This window comes from Ptiloglossa arizonensis, chromosome 1 (assembly GCF_051014685.1).
Source record: "Ptiloglossa arizonensis isolate GNS036 chromosome 1, iyPtiAriz1_principal, whole genome shotgun sequence".
NCBI classification, from domain to species: domain Eukaryota; kingdom Metazoa; phylum Arthropoda; class Insecta; order Hymenoptera; family Colletidae; genus Ptiloglossa; species Ptiloglossa arizonensis.
This window is the reverse complement of record NC_135048.1, coordinates 20,629,304-20,652,157: the sequence shown is the minus strand read 5'-3', so window position 1 is coordinate 20,652,157 and position 22,854 is coordinate 20,629,304. Positions and strand designations below refer to the sequence as shown.

General features: G+C 41.8%; 1 protein-coding gene across 2 annotated transcripts in view; it reads left to right on the top strand.

Moving 5' to 3' along the window:
• The first annotated feature begins 4,604 nt into the window (after window positions 1-4,604).
• The window catches only part of Dve (SATB1_N and homeodomain domain-containing protein dve), an 81,449-nt gene continuing 63,199 nt past the window's right edge, over window positions 4,605-22,854 (top strand). For both annotated transcript variants that reach the window (XM_076308524.1, XM_076308533.1), the window contains exon 1: window positions 4,605-5,816. In XM_076308524.1, the coding sequence (XP_076164639.1) occupies window positions 5,742-5,816 (75 nt within the window). In that variant the 5' untranslated portion in view covers window positions 4,605-5,741. The remainder of the gene's footprint in view (window positions 5,817-22,854) is intronic.

The following is a 22,854-nucleotide window of genomic DNA, read 5'->3' as shown; positions in this document are numbered from 1 at the left end:
ACAGCCCGTGCGGGAAACGCCTATAGGCGTTCACTGCCTGTACTTTATAAATACAATTATCGTATTTCCGCACGCGTTGCACGTTAATCACTGGAGTCTTGGCATTGAAAGTATTAAACGCTAACAATATTATATTTTATCTTTCTTGAACTATCGGTAACAACGAAGCTATGACAACTGCACTATACACCATTATGTTACTTGCATTTAATAGCTGGTAATTGCGAGGAATTTTCAAATGCAATTTTCTCAAAAATGAAGCTACGTCGTATATAAAAAATGTTACCGAATGAATGATACATTTTGGATATATTCTTAAACGAGGAATCATCTTCTAACCACTGCCATCAAATACACAAGAAAATTGGAAAGAATTTCTCCGAATGGAAATCAAACACCGCGAACAAAATTTTCGATGATACGATTACTTCACCGACAGTTTGAAATTTTATTTCGCGAAGACGCAATTTTACGAACGTAGAGACGAATTTCTCTCGCACCGTGAACATCACTCATTCTTCGTGGTTCCTTTCGGTACTATGTATTATTGTGTCGGTAAACTTCCGACAAGGAGTTTCGATAAGCAGAGAAGAAACTGGAGCAGCGGCAGAAGGAAAAAAGAAAAGAAAATAAATACATGGTAATATCGTTGCCATGGAATAGAACGTTGAATGGCATACGTCACGTGATTAACGGATTAACTGACGAGCACTCTGCCTAATCCTGGGATTATCTAGTTTAATACCCCGGCGCTATCAGAGTCCGGTCGAGATTAAGCTGACCGACCTGACTGATCAGCTTTTTTCATTCGCATAAATCGATATCAATAACGCCGGTCACGATCTGGGTTAAACGACTTTTGCTGTTTCATTTAACTGAATGTAAAGTATGTATCTCGGCGCGCGCTCGTTCAACGCGTCATTTGATAAATGGAACGTCTTCGCGAAACGAAAGGAGAAATAACACCGAATTCGAACAGCGAAAAAGAAATTGATACAATTGGAATACGTTGAAACGACGATCGTTATTATAGTCCGCGCACCGGAAACCGGAACTGTTACGGGGGCGTCGCTATAGATATAATCAACCTGTTATAGCGTGCAATCTGCTGCGAACGTTGAACAATTACCGTTCTCGTCTCGTTAATAATCCTGTCGAATGGATTTTGAGCCGTTTGTAAATGTTTCCAGTTTCTTTCGAAACCGTGACCAGCGACGATCGCTCGTAACGTTTTCCGTTATTTTGTATCTCGCTCGTACACGTACGATTGCACGAAAATTTTCTAGTGTCGTTCCAAACGTGACTAATTGTGAAGTGTATTTGAATTTTGCAAACAATGGAGCGTATTTTCAAATTGTATTTATATTTGTAACGTACGTGTGTGTTATTTATGAACGAGTGGTGGGTTTTGTTTTAAAATCGTGGTCAGTTTCTCTTTTGCGCGGCTTTAAATAAATCTTTATAGCGCAACGTGGACATTATTCTTCTCCGTTTGTTTTCAAACTTTCTTTCGGTACATAATACTGGTTTATTTCGTCGTTTTACGGAGTCCCACTCTTTGTTCCTGAACTCTCGTTACATTTTTAGATTAGATTTTACTAACAGTACTTTAGCTGTACTTCGTTCGTTACAAACTTACCTATTTGTGTTACGTTCACGGATCTATATCCTCGGGTTTGATAATAAACGAAATGGAGCGAAATAGAATAAATATTTGTTTCCATTTCGTAAACAAATTGGGACACTATAGATAATTTAATACCCTTCGATTCGATATTTAGGAGCTTCTAATATTTTGAATCTTCTTTAGAAATGAGTATCTAACATTCGATAAATATCCAACGCGACAGAAAATAAAATATAACTTAGAATCGGAGTAGCTTGATGAAATATTTATGTTTAGTTGTATACGCGTATCTTAATAATTAACTATCGGTTATTATAATCGTAATCAATTATTTCGAGCATAAATTTCAAGTACATCGACGTTTGTGGTCTCGTTATAAATTATGAGAGCGTAGAGACTAACTTTTGCCTTCTATTCCCACCACTCTCTCTTACCTGAATGTTATAACATTGGATTGACTCATCGAAGACCATCGAAGTATTTATTGTTGTTTACGAAGCGAGCGTAAAATCTTATTATTATTTTAAATCGAGATAGCGATGGTAATACTGGGTCGTAGACCTGGCGTAAATATTTCTGTTTCCTACACCCGTAGGTCAAGCACACGCGAAACAGAAACGGAGTGTGCACACGCGCACACATTCAGTAAATAGAATACTAATCATCGACATTTACATGTGGAGGGAACAAGCAGGAACAGTAAGAAGCACTGAACTTCCGCGAATATGTTAGCAATGAACAGTGCTATAGTAATAATTCTTACCGCTCCACGTATGAACAATCGAATAAAACGTACGTGAAATCGATTTTTAGTATTTTTCTTTCGATTCGCTCTATTTAACATTGCGAAATAATAAACGCGATGTACTTTAATCAAAAAAATTTTCAAGCATTAAATTGAGAAGTTTTTTTAATCGATCTTTGATTCTTTCGTTCGATTTATCGGGAGTATCGAAAATATTTCAATCGCGAGGATATTTTCTTCTTACGATAATTGCGCGAGAAATCTATATTATTAAAACTATTGTACGTTTTTGTGTAAAAAAGATTACGTAACTTGTAGAGTTACGTGTAAAAAATTGATATTTTAAACGATTTTCGCGTTACAAAATTCCAAAAAATCCGATCAATATCGTTCTCAATCTCATTATTGCGTTAAATAATTCATTGTATTAATCGAATTCTTACTGTCATTTTAAGTAATTCTCTCTTTTAACCTCTTTAATCGTATCCCGTAATTACACGTTTCTGTTGTCTGTTTCGTTCTGGTATCGGTTAGAAATCTCACATTATTTTCAATTTCTCGTTCACAACGAACGTAAGAATTTATATATTTTTAGGCTTCGTGAATTTATTCCGAATTGTTCGTCATCTTTTAAACGCGTTTCCGGATACATTACCTTTCAACGTTCCGCAATAGTTGCATAAATTTTTATTTCATCGCGTATCAAATTTTTGTTTCTCTTCGTTTCGATCTTCCATATTCTCTGCCTACAAATTATGCGATAAAAACGTAAAAGGATGTAAACTATATTAGTTTAGTTCAGTTAGTTTAGAATTTCACGTAAACTGTATTAATCGATCTCTTCTCTAATTTTTAAAATATTAACATTTACCAAAAATGCACGATTCACGATTCCGTGATTCAAAATCTACTTTTCATTCGAAGAAAAGTATTTATCGTCGCTCGAAATCTTCCTCCCGCGACTAAAAATTCTAAAAATTCTCCTCGAGGTCGCAAAATTCCAATATCTCCTTTCGAGAAAAAAAAAGAAACTCCCTCTTCGCTTCGAAAAAAAGAAAAGAGAAACTCTCTTTTCGCTCCGAAAGAAAAGAAAAAGAGACTCTCTTCGCTTCGCAAAAAAAAAAAAAGAAAAAGAAACGTCCTCCCGTGGAAGCTCGATTCACCGTAGAAACCGGGATTAGGGAGTAATACATCGTCCCCGGTGGTCATCCGGTCGTTTCCGGTCTCGATCGTCTTCCAGTACCGAAGAGGACCGCGGAACGACCTCAGGGGGGAAACGAAATCGGAATCGGAATCGAAGCGGGTTCCATGGAGGCCGGACGGGGGGCGGTGGAGAGGTGGCGGTTGTGGGAGGGGGGTAAGGTGGAGGAGGCCTCGATCGAAATCCCCGCGCGAGATATCTTAACTCTGGCAGCGCAGCAGAGGGGGGCGCCCCCGGTCGGTGACGGTCCGCGGTGTGTTGCGGGCGCACAGGTGCGACCGTGTGAGTGGATCTTATCTCCAGACACACCCCCCGGCACGAGTGCGTCACGGGGGAGAAGCCGTGTAGAGGTAGGGGGAGGGGAGAGGCCTGCTGGATCCTCGGGAAAACTAGCTACCGGTGGAGAGAAGTGGGGGGAGTCGAAATCGCGGAGAGAGAAAGTACGCGCTAAGATGACTGGTTGCGGAGAGGAAAGGCGAGCGCGGAACAGACACGACGGATGAAAGGGGTGGACGGGCCTCCCCCTACCTCCCGACGCGCGCGCCAGAGAGTGGGAGGGAGGAGGAAAAACAAAGAGACACGGCCGGCGTAACTACGAGGGAAAACACGGGAGAGAAAATAGTCGCGGGCGACGATGGGGATCGGAAGGAACGGGCGAAACGGGATGAGCGGGAACACACAGACAGAGAGAGAGAGAGAGAGAACGAGAGAGAGAGACAGAGAGAAAGAGAGAGAGAGTGAGAGAACCGGTGAGGAGAAGAGAGGATCAAAGCGAAAGGAGAGAGACTCCACGGACGACGAAGGCAGCTCCGAAGGGTTTGAGGGTGAACCATCCGAGTGAGGACCAGGACGGTCCTCCGCCGTGGGCGATGGTGGCCGCCGCCGAGTGGTGGGGTGACAACGACGGCGGGTAGGGCGTCGTAGGGGCAGAACCAGCGCCGCGACGCCACGGTATGCACAGTCGCGGCCCGAACGCCGTCCCATACGAATGTGTCGTCGTCGTCGTCGTCGTCGCCGTCGTCGTCGTCGTCATCCTCCTCGCGGCTCGCGCGTCTCTTTCAGCGTACGCGCATCTGTGATGTTTGCGTAGTACCACGCGCTCTTGAGCGGCACAGGATCTCTCCTCCCCCCTCTACCCCGACACGGGGCACACCGCAGACGCGAGACGATGAACGTCGCGCGGATCGGGTGACTCGAAGAGTATCGAACCGAACGAAAGACGAACCGACCGTGGACCACGATCGCGAATCGGTCTACGTCGAACGTGTACCACCGTTTGACAGTTCGCCGTTACTGTACAATCGGGGCCGATCGATCGGTGGGATCTCGTGACCGAAACACCAAAGATACGGACTCTGTGGGATCCGATGCGGGATCCAATCTCGACGCGCGTTGATTTTCGTCGCGGGTAACTCGTGCGCGGAAATTCCCGTACCAAGTGAGAGTACCGTCGTCAGTGATCGGAACAGTGATCGCTCTCTGTCGAGAACCGAGGAAGGAATCCGCGGTTCGAATTGATAATCGAACACCCCGATGGTCGCGCCAGTTTCGCACGGTTCACCGCGGAATCGAGTCCCGCGGCGAGCGCCGTTCCGATCGGCATTTCGAGTCGCGTCGTCCTCGCAGACACGTGTGCGCGGAACCGTTCCTTCGGATACGATCGTAAGTGTGAGACCCTCGACCCGCCGAACCCGTCGCTCCCTCGACCCGAACCGCGGGATCCGGTGTTAGCTGACCGCGATCGGTTTTCGCGGATACGGAATTTCCTTTCGAGAAAATTCGTTCGACTCGTGACCGACTACGGGTAAGGGACGTTCGAACACCGCGTACCATGAGACTCTGTCCCGCGCGATATCGACGAGAATTCGACACAGAGACCGGTACAGGGAATCGGTGGGACGCGGATACGAATCGGGTGCACGAAAGTATGGCTGTGACCGCGGGACGTAGTTTCACCGAGGTGTAACGAAACTTTGTTTCGTCGCTGTCGGACGACACCGTATTGAAGAGAGAGAGAGAGAGAGAGAGTAAACCGGAGAGATAAATAAATGTAAAAATATATGACCGGTGAGAATCGTCGAAGCAATACGGTGACAAGTGTGAAGTTTTAAAGAATGGCGGCGACTTCCGAGTCCCGGGACAATTATTGAGAGACTCTCTACGAGGGAATGGATTTTCAGAGCGCTATGGACACGTTTGTAGAGGCATGGATGGCTGCTAACACGAAAACGGAACAAGTACAGGTAGATCGTTATCATTCGTCCCTATCGATACCAATCGTTTCCTTTCGATCGGGAAAGACGGACCGCGCGACGCGATCTACGCATTAAAGAAACGATCCTGATACAGTGTCAACATTGACATTCGTGAATGGCATCGTCGAGAAGCAACCCCCTTCGACCATTACACGGCCAATTTGCTACCCCACCAATTTCTGCCCTCTTGAGCACTTTCGGCTCATCGTCGAGTTAATTCCTGGATATCAATTTGCCACTTTCCGCTGCGTCTTCGGCTACTCGGTTTACCGCGTTTTAGTGTTTTTCGTTTACTACTTCTCGAAGAAAAAACGGTACAATTACACAAATCGCAAAGTCTCGAGGAAGTTTTATCGATTCTGATTTTTCGAAAATTCTCGATCGAAATAATTATTCGCGTTTAGAATCCGAATCCAAGAGTAATAACGCGAATCGTAAAGTTCTGTGGAAATTTTATGAATTTTGTTTCTTCGAAAACTCTCGATCGAAATAATTATTTGCATTACAAATTCGAATCCGAGAGTAATAACGCGTAAAGTCTCGAGAAAGTTTTATCGATTCTGTTTTTTCGAAAATTCTCGATCGAAATAATTATTCGCGTTTAGAATCCGAATCCAAGAGTAATAACGCGAATCGTAAAGTTCTGAGGAAATTTTATGAATTTTGTTTCTTCGAAAACTTTCGATCGAAATAATTATTTACGTTACGAATCCAAATCCAAGAGTAATAACGCGAATCGTAAAGTTCTGAGGAAATTTTACAAATTTTGTTTCTTCGAAAACTCTCGATCGAAATAATTATTCGCGTTACGAATCCGAATCCAAGAGTAATAACGCGAATCGTAAAGTTCTGAGGAAATTTTACAAATTTTGTTTCTTCGAAAACTCTCGATCGAAACAATTATTCGCGTTACGAATCCGAATTGGAGAGTTTATCGTTAAAAATCTGAAACGTTCTTCGAAAGTCACGCTGCACCACCGTTCGTTGAATTTTCAGTAACGTCAGCTGGGAACTTTGTCAGCCAACGTTGAACATTTCGACGTTTACTTGTCTTTCCACGTACGGTGGTGAGTTTATCGAAGTCGCGCAGCTGTCATGATCGTTCGTGTCATAAAACAGGAAACAATGCATGACGAACTGGGAATCTTTTTCGAAGAGTAACGTGCACTCGCGCGGCAAGAAATTCCTTTCTCTTTAACACGGTGTACAATAATTGACACTCGAACGACGTTTAACTCGCGTTATGACACCGCAAAACCGGAACCGTGGAAAAACGACATTTTCGCGACGCGTGAATTTATCGACGCGTTATTCCAATCGCGAGGATTATTACTTCGGTGTAATAACGTCGAAGAGATTGATTAAGCTAATTGAACGTTCCAAGGTGAACGTGTAATCCTCGATTACAGGAATGTTTATAAGGTAATCGTTAGCGAGTATTGACAATACGAGAGAGCAAATTGATACACCTCGTATTAATGATCATCGATTGTTTTTAAATCGAACGTCCCGAAACTACGGAACAACGTATCGACGTAGAATATTACACGGTATACAAATAGAAAAAATCGTCTAAAATACGATTAAAAAACACAATAAACTTCTTTATCATTACATTTGAATACGATCGACGATCGTATAATCGATAATACCCAAGGTGTTTCCGAATTGAACGATCGAGCAATATACTCTACGGAAAGAAACACGTTACACGAATGTGTTACATAAATTTATTCGTCAAAAAAAAGCTCTTTTAAAAACTCCTAAAAAAAATATTAAACACTTAAAAAATTAACGAACCTACAAATATTTAAATACTATCTCGATATTCGATATCAACATTCGATGTATCTCGATCGTCGCAGTACTCTCCTGGAAGTATCGTACGAATTCGATAAAACCGACGAAATAACATCTCTTGAGAGAACTTCCGTACCGGTGGATAGAGAATATCAACGACGCTCGATCGTACAATTGAAACACGTTCGAACGAACGTAACGAATAATCGCAACGCTCGGTTACGGTCGCGGCGGTAACGAGTAATTTTCACATAGTAAAATTCGTATGTTCCGATGGATGTGTATAATCAGCGGGGCGCGAAGTGATCGAAAATGCGGGTCATCGATTGCAAAGTGACGGCGCGAGAGAATGCAACGGGCGAACATTTTCGAAAGAAACGGCGCCGAAACGGTCGGGCCTCGTCTTCTGAAGCGCGAATCTCTCAAGGGGGCCAAGCCGGGCGTAGGAAGTCAAGACCATAAAGCGTGTACGCGATTCGACGTTCTAAAATTTCCGAGCGTTAACCGGGGCGTTGGCAGAGGAGAGGGTTGGGAGATAATCCTTGGTAAAACCGCGGATCGTGTGTGTTGCGTGGATGGGCATACGTACCTTTACACGTGTACGTACGGGGGGTCACGGGTTCTGACCACGATACGGATGTGCCCCTGCCTTCTTCCTGTGCCACGACCACGCTCGCGTTCTGGCATTCAGTGCAACAAGACCGCATCTCCATTGACCGGTCGATCTTTTGATCGTCCTGGAACTTCTGATTTTCATTTCTGACCCCGTACGTTCGCACGCGTTCGCCAAACAGCCAACGAGGGATTCGCTCGTTTGTCCGTTTATCGATCGCCATCTTGCGTATCTCTCCGTATCAAGGATAAATTTACACGATCCAACGTGCGAAAATTTCATCGTCGTTTCGTCCAATGCGAATCACGGCCGAAATGTTCAATGGTCGGAGAAGGAGTCTTCGTTGTACTCGAGATGGTAACGATGTTGTTTCGGATGCTCGAGTTTGAGACAACAGCTGGTGTAGAATGTTTTTAGCTACGGTGGATCGTTTCGAAAGATTTTCCAAGCGGTTACGATGATGAAAATTGTAAAGTTGATTCGGTAGAGAGACGTTTTATGTACCGATTGATTCGATTGCGGTAGTTGCAGATGATGATGATTCGGAGCGGAGCTAGAGGTACGAGGTATTAATTTTCGACGCGTGATGAACGTTTCATAGGCGTTCGATGGAGTATAAATATTCGCGAAAGGTAATTCCGAAGATTAGAATCGATTCGAAATATCGAATCGAGCAAGTGGATTGCTTGTATCGAAATTAAGAATGTTAAAAGTAGTCGAAAGTACTCGACGTTACTGTACAGCGAGGTACTAGGTAATAAAGAAACGGGTACGTGTCTCGATGAGTTGGAATATGAAATAATATGGTAAAGTATGAGAAAATAATATCTAAGAAACGAAACTCATGTGTAATAATACATTATACATCGCGGAGAAGTTAATCTATCAATTCCAATTAGTTACCGAGGAAGGAAAAATACATATAAAATGTAGAAGTTTTATATCTCTGTAATAAAAACAATCAGGAGATTTTATATTCTTTCGAGTTCTGTAAGTTCCCCTTTCCCGTGTACGAAGTGCACGTGATGTACACGTTGAATAATTTTTATCGACGTAAATATAAAATTTTAATCAGACGAATAGAACGACCGCAACGTACATTATCTCGTGTTCGTTGAGTGCTATTTATTTACGTTTCTCGTTCGGTTTCCGCGCGACGAAGACGATCAATTAAACTAAACGGAACGATCGAATCTTTTCGACAAATTTTCCTTCATTTTTCTATCGAAACAAAAAAAAAAAAAAAAAAAAACAGAAGTCAACGTCCCCTCGTCGGAGTTTGCCTCCAGCTCCGTATTCTAATACGCGTATAATCTGCGTGGCTTCTATAATTTGTAAGCGCGGATGAAATGCGGCAGGATGTGCGGACAGCTGGAAAAATATCCTTCGGATTTCCGTCCATTTTCCGCATACGTTCGCACGTCGAAAAAAAAAAAAAAAAAAAAAACAAAAAAAAAAATAAACGCGTAAACCTTGTCGCGCGTGTCCTGCAGCGCCGCGAAAGAGAAACGCAGAAATCGAATGTAATCCCGTAATGCGGTTACTCGGGGTTTGTAGAAGGAATCGTGGGACTTCCTCTCTCGAGGATCATCGTGGCCGCGAAGATCGCGATGACAATGTAGCTGATATTTTTCCTCGACAAACACGGGGACAGTATTCCGCCCGGAGGTTCGACGGTGTTGTACGATGTTTGCCGACGTTCGAATCGCTACCTCCCCTCAACTACCGTCGTAACAGACATTCGGAGTCCGTCGTTAAAAATAGGGTGTAAGATCCGGGAAAGGCAATATACAGGGTGAACATTTTTTTACCAAGAATGACCACCATTCGGTTTATCGAAGCGATGTTGCGCTCCTCGCGCGTTCCTTTTCTCTTTCGCGGTTTACGAGATCGTCTTCAACTTTTTATCCTATACAACGTAATAATTTTTTCCATTTGTTGGACAGTCCGCATCGAGACGAGTTCAACGAGCTATCGCAACACGGTCTTCGAGTGCATTCGCTGGGTTCGTACGGTGACCTTGAAAATGAAAATTTTGAGCATCGGTAGATTTTGAAAATTGCTGGTTGAGATGGTCGCGTTCTGGGCGTGTGAGATAAACAATCATAAATGAAAAGAAAAGTATGGAATTGTATATAGAAATGTTGACGTTGGTTTTAAAGTCTTGGAAAAAAGAAAGACGAAAATCGGTTTTATTTTAGAACATCTTCCGCAACGTGATCATTCCGGATGAATGTATCTCGGTTGTCTGACAATAAAAATAATAAAGATGAATGAAAAATAATAGAGTTACGTGGTTCACCCGGTATAATTACACCGGGTCTAGTTCCGTGTATGCATGAATTCGAATGTCTTCCTTGATCGTTAGAACGAATGTATAAATGAATTAATAATATACCCTTGCGTGTAAATGTACCAGATGTCCGTGATACGATCGCGTCGGTGTGCTCGATTTTTGGTATAAATACCAGAAATATTTCGACAAAATTTTGTACATTTACGAATGCTCTTTGTTCCAATGGTGATCCGTCAGATTTGTGTAAAAGGAACATTTGAAATATTATCGCGCGTCAAAGCATGGATTTTGTAGGTATTGCATCATTATTTAAAAAATGAACTCTTTTTCATCCCTGAATTTCGAAAACCAAGAGAGAATGCACCATTTATCTAAAAAAAAAAAAAAAAATCATCGTTAACATTCGTAAAACATTCGTACGATTAGAATTGATTTTGGTCATTATAGTAAATAATCGAGTACAAGATATTTACAACGTGCGAATCGAGGATCGTGTAAGATGAGTCTTCTAATATAAACATCCTTTATAAATATTCAGTACACTACAAATACTGTTTAACCGAACAGCATGTAACATAAATGATCAACGCGAGTGATCTTACGATGTAAAGAAAAGCGACTGTACTAAACCGTATGCACCGATTGCATAAAGAACGCAGAACCATATCGGTACAGAATGGCCAACGTACAGAAAAATAGCAGTACCAACGTAAATGCTACGATACAATAAACCGTATAATACAAGTTGTACAACCGAACTGAAATCCATCTAATCCTACCAAGAACGTTGGAAAAATGAAACGTTCGGATAGTAGAACGTTCGAGCGTTTAAATACAGTAGCACGAAAAAGAAAGATGAATAATAACCGCGACAAGATTGATAATAGTGAGTCATCGGTGTACAAATTCGAGTTTCCGTTTCTTAGAACGTAATAATTCGTCCCTGAATAGGTTAACCAGTGTTACATTTTTTTACCATTTATATTCCATACGAAAGTCATCGTCAATCGGCGACCGGAATAAAAAGATTAACAATAACCGCAAGATCGATAAAAGTGAGTGTAGAAATTCGAGTTTCCGTTTCTCGAAACGTAATAATTCGTCTCTGAAATAGGTTAACCAGTGTTACATTCTTTACCATTTATATTCCACCCGAAAGTCATCGTCAATCGGCGACCGGAATAAAAAGATTAACAATAACCGCAAGATCGATAAAAGTGAGTGTAGAAATTCGAGTTTCCGTTTCTCGAAACGTAATAATTCGTTCCTGAAATAGGTTAACCAGTGTTACATTCTTTACCATTTATATTCCATACGAAAGTCATCGTCAATCGGCGACCGGAATAAAAAGATTAACAATAACCGCAAGATCGATAAAAGTGAGTGTAGAAATTCGAGTTTCCGTTTCTCGAAACGTAATAATTCGTTCCTGAAATAGGTTAACCAGTGTTATATTCTTTGCAATTTATATTCCACAGAGAAGTCATCGTCAACGATGCAACCGGCGAGCGAGTTACGCGCGATGTAGGAGGTGCTACAGTACATGAATATCAAAGGAAATAAAGCGGGCAACGCTAAAGTGTGTAAGAGGCGGAGCTGAAACGTTGTTGTGGTAACCTAACCTCGACTACGCGTTTAACGTTGGACAACGTTTACCGAGCACCGTGTATAGACCCCGAGCCGTATCCTAATTCGACAACCGCTTAACGAGGTGACGGTACGGTAGATAACGCGAGCTCGTTCTTCGCGTTCCAAAATTCGTGCGAGCCGATAGCGACATTCCGACAGTCAAAGACGCGTCCTTGCCGCGTTGCGCGCAGGAGCGCACACGGCGTGCACGCACCGGGACCACGTGTGCACTCGAAAGTGCGTACATGTACGTCCAAGGATAGCTTTGAGACACGCATGGTCACGGTATTTGACCACCCCAGCTACCGGAATGATTGTAATCCATCTATCCGGCCACCGAAGCCGATACATCAAACGCACGTAGAACTTTTCGCGTCTCTTTTCCCAACAGTACCTCACCCTATTTTTTTCCCGACGCGGTATCTCCCCATCGGACACAACCTAAATATCTCATTAACATTTATGGCAATGTTGATATTTAGCTTTACACCGTGCGTAACTCTCGCAACGGTTGCATCGTTGATGACTTATTTTTCCGTAGTATATAAATTACGCGAAATATGGCAGCACCGAGCCGCAAGTTAACCTCTCCAGGGACGGTGTGCACGTATTTTGTTTCGAGTAAACGGAAACTCAAAGCGACCGACTCGCGATATCTATCGATCTTGCCGTGTTTTATCGTCGGGCAATTTGATTTTTAATATTTAGGTGCTTGTAGTTTTAGCGAACTCTGATTTAAACTGTAATTAAGCACTGGGGAAACGAAAAGTTACACGAAAAGAAAAAAAAAAAGGAATAATTGTCTACCGGGTAAACGAGTTTATTAAATTTCACCGATGCCCGCTTTGTAGCAGGTGTAAATATTATTTCTTATTCATAAATAAATACAAATTTCTTATTCACAGTTCCACTTTTTAATAGTTTCGAACGCATTGAATATTTTATTCTTTTTTAGATCGTATCAACGAATCGTCGTACCGTATTTATTAAACGGATTTAAAATTCCGAGTTTGAAACGTTTAAATAAATATATAATTTCATTTGTGTTTCTTGCTGATATATTCTTTATAATTTATGTCGCACTCGATAAGAAATCTACATGCCTCTGTAACGAATATCCATGATCTTCCTTTAAATTTATCGCGATTCGTACTGAAACCGTATCTACATCTGATGACACAGATCGACAAAATTTCAAGGAAAAATATCTTTCGAAACCCGTACTATAATGTTCGAATGCACCAATTATATTTACACGAAACCGAAATTTCATGTACAAGTATTACCGCAAACCAAAGATTCAGACACTACAAAGTAATAATTTTCATTCTTCGATCTCAGGGTCGAAAGATCACAAGCTATTTTTTTTTCAAATGAAAGACTAATAGTAAACAATGACTCGAATATAACGTTACGTATCAAAGATACAAATTAATCGCTCAACGAACGTTAATTCGGGAATCGTACTTGGAAGCAAAGTTTTCCAAACGTGTTTTCACAACTTCTGAACATTAAAAAAAGTAAAATATAACAATTGCATAAGATATAATAACTTGCAATAATTAAAGAGAAGAAAATTTCAACGTACATTGATAACTTCTGAATAATAGAAAATAAAATATGCCTCGATTCGACAACCGAAATGAACCCTACAGGTATGCGATTGATAACGTGGCGTTTGTTCGGCAAATTTTGATTGTTCGCGATTTGAAAATATCCGTGCGAACGCGTTACGGTAATCGCCGACGATGGGGATGAGTTTCGTTCTATGAACGATCGAAATCACGTTCTTTTTGTTTCGCACGGGCGCTTGTTTTTAGAAACGAGCGGTAGTAAACGAACAGCTGGTAGCACGGTGAACAATTTACGTAATGCGATCGTGGAAGCATCAATCCGTGGATTATCTAGCGCGGGAAGAGAGGCAATTATTGTACGTGGAATATCGGCCATCTGATATTTAGATAAGCCTGATTAGAATGCTGTACGATTAACGCGAATCGCGGAGACATTTAATTCCACTCTATCGATGTTCGATAAAGACGAGCGTTACCTCGATGTTATTCAATCGGCTACCTTGTCGCGGTATAAAATTTCAAAGTTAGCCTACTCGACGACGATTAGCCGGACAGACACTGTATATTCTTTGCAACGAGGAAAGCGTGTCGTCTCTCCCGTTATTGCTTTCCTTGCTCGAAGGAATTACACACCTCGTCACTCGTGACCTTTTTAATAATTCGGACCACGGTATTTACAAAAAAAAAAAATTTCAATTTCCTTCCCCCCGTTGCGAAGGTGATCTAATCCCTTGACGTCTCAACGGGTCCACGTGAAATAGTTATTCACTTTTTTTACGGTGTAAAATATCAAACGTGGGAAAAGGGATCATTTTATGGGGAGAATTTATAATTGGCGTCATTTTTTTTTTTTCTTTTTCTTTTTCTCCCCCCGTCGTCGTCATATTTGGCGATATACGAGAGGAACATAATCCCTTTGTAGCTCATTAACAGGGAACTTGGAGTAACCGTGATGGCACGTGAAACGATAAAAATCCTTTCGTGCCGCGTTAACTGGCGTTCTTTCCGCGGGGAATTCGTTTTCCTCGTCGAAAGAATGTCAGTGTACCGGCAGCTATTGTTCGCGAAACCGAACTGTCGTCGGGCAACGAATCGATTCAAGTTCACGACGAGGACTCGGCCACCGATTTCGTGGCGAGACGTATCGCGAAATTATTTGAAAAAAAAAAAAGCCAGAGAACCAGTTCACGCGGCGTGTCGCCGACTTGTAAACTGGTTCTTACGTTAATAAACACTGAAATATTGCCGCCGATAAAAGAAGCCGAAACGTACGATTCAGGAACTGAATTGAGCGCTTCGACTTTTAAACGTTCACCGGGTTGTAATATGAACGTATGAAATATACTATGTGCGCGAGTTTTTCAATAATCCCCGGAGGCGGTTATCTGCAACGCGATTGAAACGTATATTATTACACGAACCGAAAATGCTTGTTACTTTTCCATTAGTCGGGTCATTGTTGATCGCATCCGGCCAGGTGAGAAGAGAAGAAGACAGGAAGAGATGAAGGAGAATTTCGTTTTATCGAGCGATATTTCAATAATTAAATGTGTAAGAATTTTTTGTACCGATTGGGAAACAAACTATCCGTACACGTTCTCGATCGTCTTAAGCAATAAATGGAAGAAACCCAAGAGTAAGAATTGTTTGGATATTTCGATTTTTTCTTGTATACAGGCACACTGTAATTAAATAATAATGTTGAAAAATATTAATATTAATATTAATAATAATAATAATGGCTTTATTTTACCTTCAATAATGTTTGTTTTTATATACAAAAAAAAATATAGCGTGCAATACACGAGCCTTGGCTGCTACTGAAATCTAACAGCGCTACCTCGTTCCTAACCTAACCTATGAAAATGGATCAGATAGTAGAAAAAATACCTGGCAGGAATTAAGTATCGTGCGGATTTAACAGTTATATTGTATCGATGCTATTGTACTCGAGATATAAATGAACGAAGTAGAAAGGAACGGAAGTACGAATAGAAGAAGCGACCAATATGGCGTCCAAGATGTCGATAGCGATTAAATTTGAGTAAACAGAATGCGTAATAAATGAACGGTAGTTTAATGTATATACAATAAAAACTATTATTCGCGTTACTGTGGGTAAAGTCTGTTGATTTTATCCACGACATAGTTATATTTATGGCCAACACTATAGCATTCTCTGTTTATAGATTTATGGAGCGTGTCAAGTGCTATAAATAAGTATCTCGAAAACATATTTTCAAGTTCCATTAAGTGTAATTCGATATCCAAACTTTCCTTTACAAACAGATGAAAATAGTATTCTTTTTCATCTCTTTCGATACTTTACGTTCGATTTATTTCGAAAACGTTCATACGTACTTTATTCCGTGACAAGTTAAATTTATTTTCCTTCCCCTTAGGTACACAGATTATCCGGCAATAGCCCACTGTTATCGATAAATGCTCGAAATTATTCTCAAAATACCGACGAACCTACATTTCAAACTTTCGATCAATTTTCTCGAAACACGGCCTCTCGAGACGCCGTAATCGATATCTCCGAAAGTAAGATACTAACTTGAAATTTGAACAGTTCTCGAAACGTGTGTTCCATCGGTGTCTGAATATTATTTTCTAACTAACGAAACCCAAAGAGATATATTCTTGGTAATGTTAAATATTTTTACCTTTCGAAGCACGTAATTTTGAAAACGTTCTCCAATCAAATAGATACATACAATTTGCGTTTATATATTTACCGAAATTGCAACGAAAATAATACAACAGCACACTCATTTTAATATACAAAAGCAAGATATAAAAAAAAAATTATTCATCTTTCGAAATCAACCGTCTTTAAAAACTCTCGTACGGTGCAGTCGAGTTAACGCACAAAAGTACGCTCGGAGAAAAGATAAAGGAAAAGAAACGAATTTTAGTAAAATTTGAAAATTCCTTGCGCAGAGATCGATGAAACGCGAGCACACGGTGTAGCGTCGATGATTCGCGGCACGCAAGATTCGCGGGATCGTTTCGTGTGGCCCTATGAGAATCAGCGAGTCCAGGTGGTAGAAACAAAACGCGAACTTCGAGGAAATAATAAAGTGGCTCGGATGGTGTGCACGGCAATTTACGCGGCGCGGTATACGTCAACGAACGAGCGAGAACAGCGGCGATGTTTGGACGGAAAGGGAGCGCAAGAAACGGGCCGCGAAATTTTTGATAGGAAGATGCAGCAATTTAGAGCGTTATTGAGGCTGACGCAAGGAGTACGCCGAATCGGGTCCTACGTTCAATTGCCGAACATTCGTGGCGCCCGGTCGTTTCTGTGTTCGATCTTACGTAAGCTCGTTAGAAAGACGCGACAGAAATTCGTCTGGAAATAAATTCCCGGAATTCCCGAGACCCTCCGCTCGTTACAGGACCGCGCGGAATTTTACATCGGTCGACGATTAAGGTTATCGTCTTAACGGGAAACACCCGAGCAGGAAACGCCGACGACGCGTATCTCTGTTCCACCCGGTAGATAAGCTGATCCGCCGATAAACGATGTCGAACCGCTGTTTACGATGCTGGCATTAATTCGTGGCGATGTTGCGTTTTGCATACGGGAGCCGAATTTTTTCTTTCTTACTTTTTCAGTCGGTTTTCTTCGCACTTGGATACAGCGTCGCGCAAATAACGCGGGATCGATGGATTTTTATATCGATTCCCAAGTGAAACGCGGAAACTACGAATCGCCAATCGGAGAATTCGAAGATCGCGTAATTTTGAATTTCCGGGGAAGCTTTGAGTACAAAAGCATCGAATTACGGGTAAAAGGTCATTTTTGATTCGTGATTCGTGGATACAAGTTTTGCTCTCAATTGAGAAATGGAATTGTGTAAGATTGGGTATAAATCGGTGTATGGGTGTTTTATACATATTTTTAAATCAAATATTGCCCGTATTTGATTTTTCACCGCTACTCGAATTGTTCTGTATTCGAGTATTCGAGTTCTTCGGCGATTCGAATACTTGGCGAATATCATTTGAACACCGTTCGAATGTTTTGTGCACGAGTCGAGTGTCTGGATATTTATAGGACTCGATAACGCGTGATGGAATATATAATCGCGTTCTTTGGGTTTGTGATTCTTTTTTAAAGCAATTTCGAACCATCGCGCACCGTATTATGCTCTGCCGTAGCAGCGATACAAGACTCGTCACGGAAACGAGTCGCTGTATTCGTAAGCGTTTGTATACAACAGTATTTGTATATGTTTGTATGCATGCAGATTATTGATCATCTCTTCTAAGAATCATCGATTTCACTCAACCGCAACGGTTATCCTCATGCGTGACCCGATAATCGGGCGATGACAAGCTGTGATATTCAAGCACATTGTCAGTATCCGCATTATTCAAATTGTACAAATATACGAATATACTTTCCTACTTGAACAACGATATTCGAATACCATCGAAAGCACACAGTTCCCGGAAGCAATAATTATATTTATTCCGTCGAACCTTCCAAAGAGTCCCGAACTAAACGTTACAACCTGTAAGAACAAGACTCGAGAAAATACTCAACTATTCGAAAAATGTATTCGCAGTATTCGAATACCCGAACATTCAAAATTAATCCGTACCATTCCAGTACCATTAGTCCTCTACTCGAGTATACTCGTACCGTTCTCTGCTGAAATATTCAAAATTATTCGCATCGATGCCCTTCTCGAACATTGAAATTCTATCCACAGTATTCGAATACCCGAACATTCAAAATTAATCCGTACCATTCCAGTACCATTAGTCCTCTACTCGAGTATACTCGTACCGTTCTCTGCTGAAATATTCAAACTTATTCGCATCGATGCCGTTCGCGAACGTAGAAATTCTATCCACAGTATTCGAACATTCGAATATTCCAATTCCGTTCCAAGCGTTTCTGTCCTCGAACATTCAAAACTGACACGCAGCGATCGAGTACACGCGAAACTCTCGAATACCGAAACATTCGGAATGAATTCGCATTGATTCGTCCGAGTACTCGAATATTGGAATACACACGGTCCGGGTGTTTTCCTCGGTGTAAAATTTGAACGAAAAGGGCAAGCAACGCGAGCTTCGCTTCGCTGGTGCATCCCCTTTCGCATCGCGTCGAAGTTACCGCGATATCACTTGGGGCGTTAGCCGGATAAGCCGCTAACCCCATCCACCTGTTGCCCCTTCTTATGCGTTCCTGCTTACAGGCTCGCGTTCATCCTCATTCCTCGCGTGGTAGCGAGCCAAGGACCCGTCGTCGTCCTCTTCCAATTCACGCTTACCTTAGGGCCTCCTCGGCTTCCTCCCATCGTCCGCTTCTTTATACGCCGGTGTCAGCCACGCGGTCCCTTTCCTACCTACACCACCCGAACGGTGTGTCCTCGTTCGGTTCTCCTCTACCATGTCCTCATCCTCCTCGCCCGTGTCCTCTACCCGTCCTCCTCTCGCTTCTCTTTCCTCGCCCGTTGGTTCTCGTTCCCTGTTGCACCCGAGCCCGGGTCTTCAGCAGTCTGACGTGTTTTTTGCGAGTGCATACCTTGAAGCAGCTCCCGAAACAGTAGCTGGTACCCCGGTACAGTCCGGACCAGTGAAAAAATCACCGGCCCGAGTAGTGGCTCGCTTCCTCGCCGTGTCGATCGAACGTCGATCGAATATTTTCACCGTGAATCCGTTTACGATTAATCGATGCCCGCCACCGGAGAACAATCCTTCCACGGGGGAGGTGTCCCCGGTAGCACCCGGAGGGAACGCGATCGACAGCTGTTTCTTATACGTACCGCGTCACGGGATTGCGTATTTCGCCGACACGGTAGAGCCTCGTTACTCGTACCTCCATTATCCGAATGCTACTCCGCTAACCAAACGATCCACGGGTCTGTTGTCACGACCGACGACCGATACCCTCGCGGAACTATTCGAATTCGAAATCCACGTGGCTCGCGAGATAAGCGTTTTCAACGATACCTTCTTCGACGTTTCGACCTTTACGTGGTCCATAGGGAAATGGACAATCGTATGCGATTGTTTTCCAGTTACGCGCGATCGAGAGTCGCGTGTCTGGACAATTAACCACGAATGGATGTATCAGTCTTTATTTTTCCGTTTGCGTATTGGGTTGCTCGGAAAGTCACTTCGTTTGTCAAAATGGAGAATATGGAATTTAATCAAATGTTTGTACAATCTGAGAAAATTGTGTTTTATTTTCACCAAAAAAAATGAAATGACGTTCCGAACAACCGAATATATTACGTTTATGAACGAGACGTGCACTGTGTATGTTCTCGGTGACTCGTACCGGATCATGTAGGAAATGTAGGAAACGTTGTTTTTTTATATATATATATATATTTTTGTAAAATAATGCACGCACAGATATTTGGTTATTCGTTCAAAGTCGTTCGAAGAGCGGGCTCGAGTGGTGATTATTATCGTGTAAATATACAGTTGGAGCTTCGTTTTTGTTCCAACGTTTTCGACCCTCTGTTTTCGGTTCTTTTCGCTCGAAAAAAAAAAAATATAGGAGCATTGTTCGTCGATTAAGTGCCGATCGATGAACAATCTTTCGAATGTTACGTCCTTCATCTAAATGAATTATCGTTCCACGTTTCGGTAGCGATAAGGTGGCACTTTTCGAGATTGCTTCTGTCAGACGACCCATTGCTTAGATAATCGAACGTTCGGACAGGTTGCCACATAATCCAAGTTCTGGTGCAAAATTTTACTGCAATCACCAGAGAACGACTTTGTTGAAAATTTTTGAAGCTTCGATGCCACTGCACTTGTATCGCAACGATTGAGCCACGATATTTCGACAGAGTCGTTTCTTCGAAATTATTGTAACGTGTAATTGTACACGTTAATTGGAGGAGCATAACGATTTGTTTTTTCGTTCGGGTGTTTCAATCTCTTTCATGGATCTCTTTATGGAAATACGTTACTTTGTACGTGCAAGAATGATAAATGTAATCGTCTCTATAATTGAATTCTTTTCTATCGTTTAGCGCATTTGGTGTTCGTGTTTGTTTCGCGTTACTTAAAATATAAAATGATCGGTGATAGAAGGGGAGTGCTCTATCATTTGAAAATTCCTTCGTTCGAATTGTCGTGTCGTATCGGTTCGAATAATGGAAGTTTTACTGGCCACGGAGCAACGAATCCAGTGCTGGAACGAAATGTACCTGGTTCGTTTATTTTATTACACGAACGAATCACGCGAGGAGGAAGCAAATTAAAAAGAAAGCGCGTAATCTGATTCTGGTAATCTGGTAAAGTTTTGATTAATTTTAAACTAAGCGTAAGCATCGATCAATTGTACAAAGAATTACGTTATACGTATAGAAATTGAACTAATCTGATCGATTTAATTCACAAGGGAACACGCAAACTCTTCAGAAATTATACGATTGAAAACTGCTGATTTAAACTTTTATCAGATTTCACATTTTTAATGACTTCGTATAATTTTATCTAAAGCTGAATCTGTTAATCTACAAACAGCAAAATACTATCCATAATGAAGTAGCAAAATATTACCGTCTATATTTGTAAGTACTTTATGATAATTTAATCTACCGATAAATATCATCGATTAATTTATACTTGATGTAATACGAGAATCTTTAATACGTACATAGAAATCGGATTTATTCTTCGTTTCGATACATAAAATTCTCGATCGTAAATATTTTACAAAACAATTGACAGTTCGTCGATAGAAATTCACGCGACTCGATCGCGATTGATCGTCAACTCGAATTTATAATTCTGTAATATTATCTAACAAAATTTTCTCAGCCTACCGAGTAAGTACACGTCGAAATATACAACGATACCAACAATACACGCAAACCTATAAAATTGATACTTCTCAATTTTTTAAATTTTACTTACCTACGAAAGAATATTCCACTAATGAAATATCAGTCTCGAAGCTGGATACGCATTACAACTCGGGAATAAAACTAACGCGGAAAAAGGTATACACGGTGTTCGAATACATATTTATAACGAAAGGATCGCGAGATTTATCTTCATCTAAAGACGATTAATCCTTACGTTATTGTGTCAGTCTTCATTGGGAACACGCTTCTTCGCTCGATAAATACGTATCGTTCGTTGAAATCAACGTCCATGTTCTCCTGTTACCAATTTTCCATCTTCGTTTCTGCGGGTCGATCGAAAATGTTACACGTTTCGCTTCTGTTCGACGATTTTCGTGATCACGACGCCGTTTCGTTTCGAAATTCGAAACGAGAAACGACCATAGCGGCGCGGAGCGACTACACGAGAGGGTTAAACGATTTTTCTCTCCGTCGGGTCTCTGTCGTTCAGTTCCACGGAAGCGTCATCGACGATCCAGTTTCCAGACGACGAAAACCGGCGGCGGTGCATTTCGCACTTTGGTCGTGTAGTGTAGGATTGTCGCATTCTGGGCCCACTTGACCCTCGTTAACACCGTGAACGGCTTAGCCGTTAGTGTTAAGTTCAGTTCACTCATACATAAATCTAAGTCCGCGCTTATGCCTTAGCAGGCCGCTGTCGGAATTGAGCACGTGTTCAGATTTCATCGGCGACAACGCTTAGATCATCCGGCTCGTTCGATACGACCGAATCTGCGACGATTCGACTGTGCTCGGACATCACGCTCATCGGTATTAACGATGAAATCATTACGTTGCTCTCTTTACGTCTATTCTTAAACGCGGACGACCGGCTGGGAGATTCTGCTGTATTCCCAACGATTTTACATTCGCGTGGCGGATCATTGGCAACGGTTGAACGCGATGTCTGGTTTCACGAGCTGACTCCACGGTGATTCCGATGACAGGGATGAGACCGTCGATCGAAACGATGGACTATCTGCGGGGGATATTTCGTTTCTACGTAACGTTCTTCGTCGAATAATACAAATTCGAAACCCGAGAGTCCTGACGTTTTTAATCAGGGAATGTTTCATTCTCTCTCGCGAAGTCGAACGGATGTGTAAAAATGGACCTTCTGGGTGGAATATTTCGTTTCTGTGAACGTTCTTTCAGAGAATAATTAATACAAAATTGAAGATTCAAAAGACTCCTTCGGTTTCAATCCGAGTTTTATTCTCTT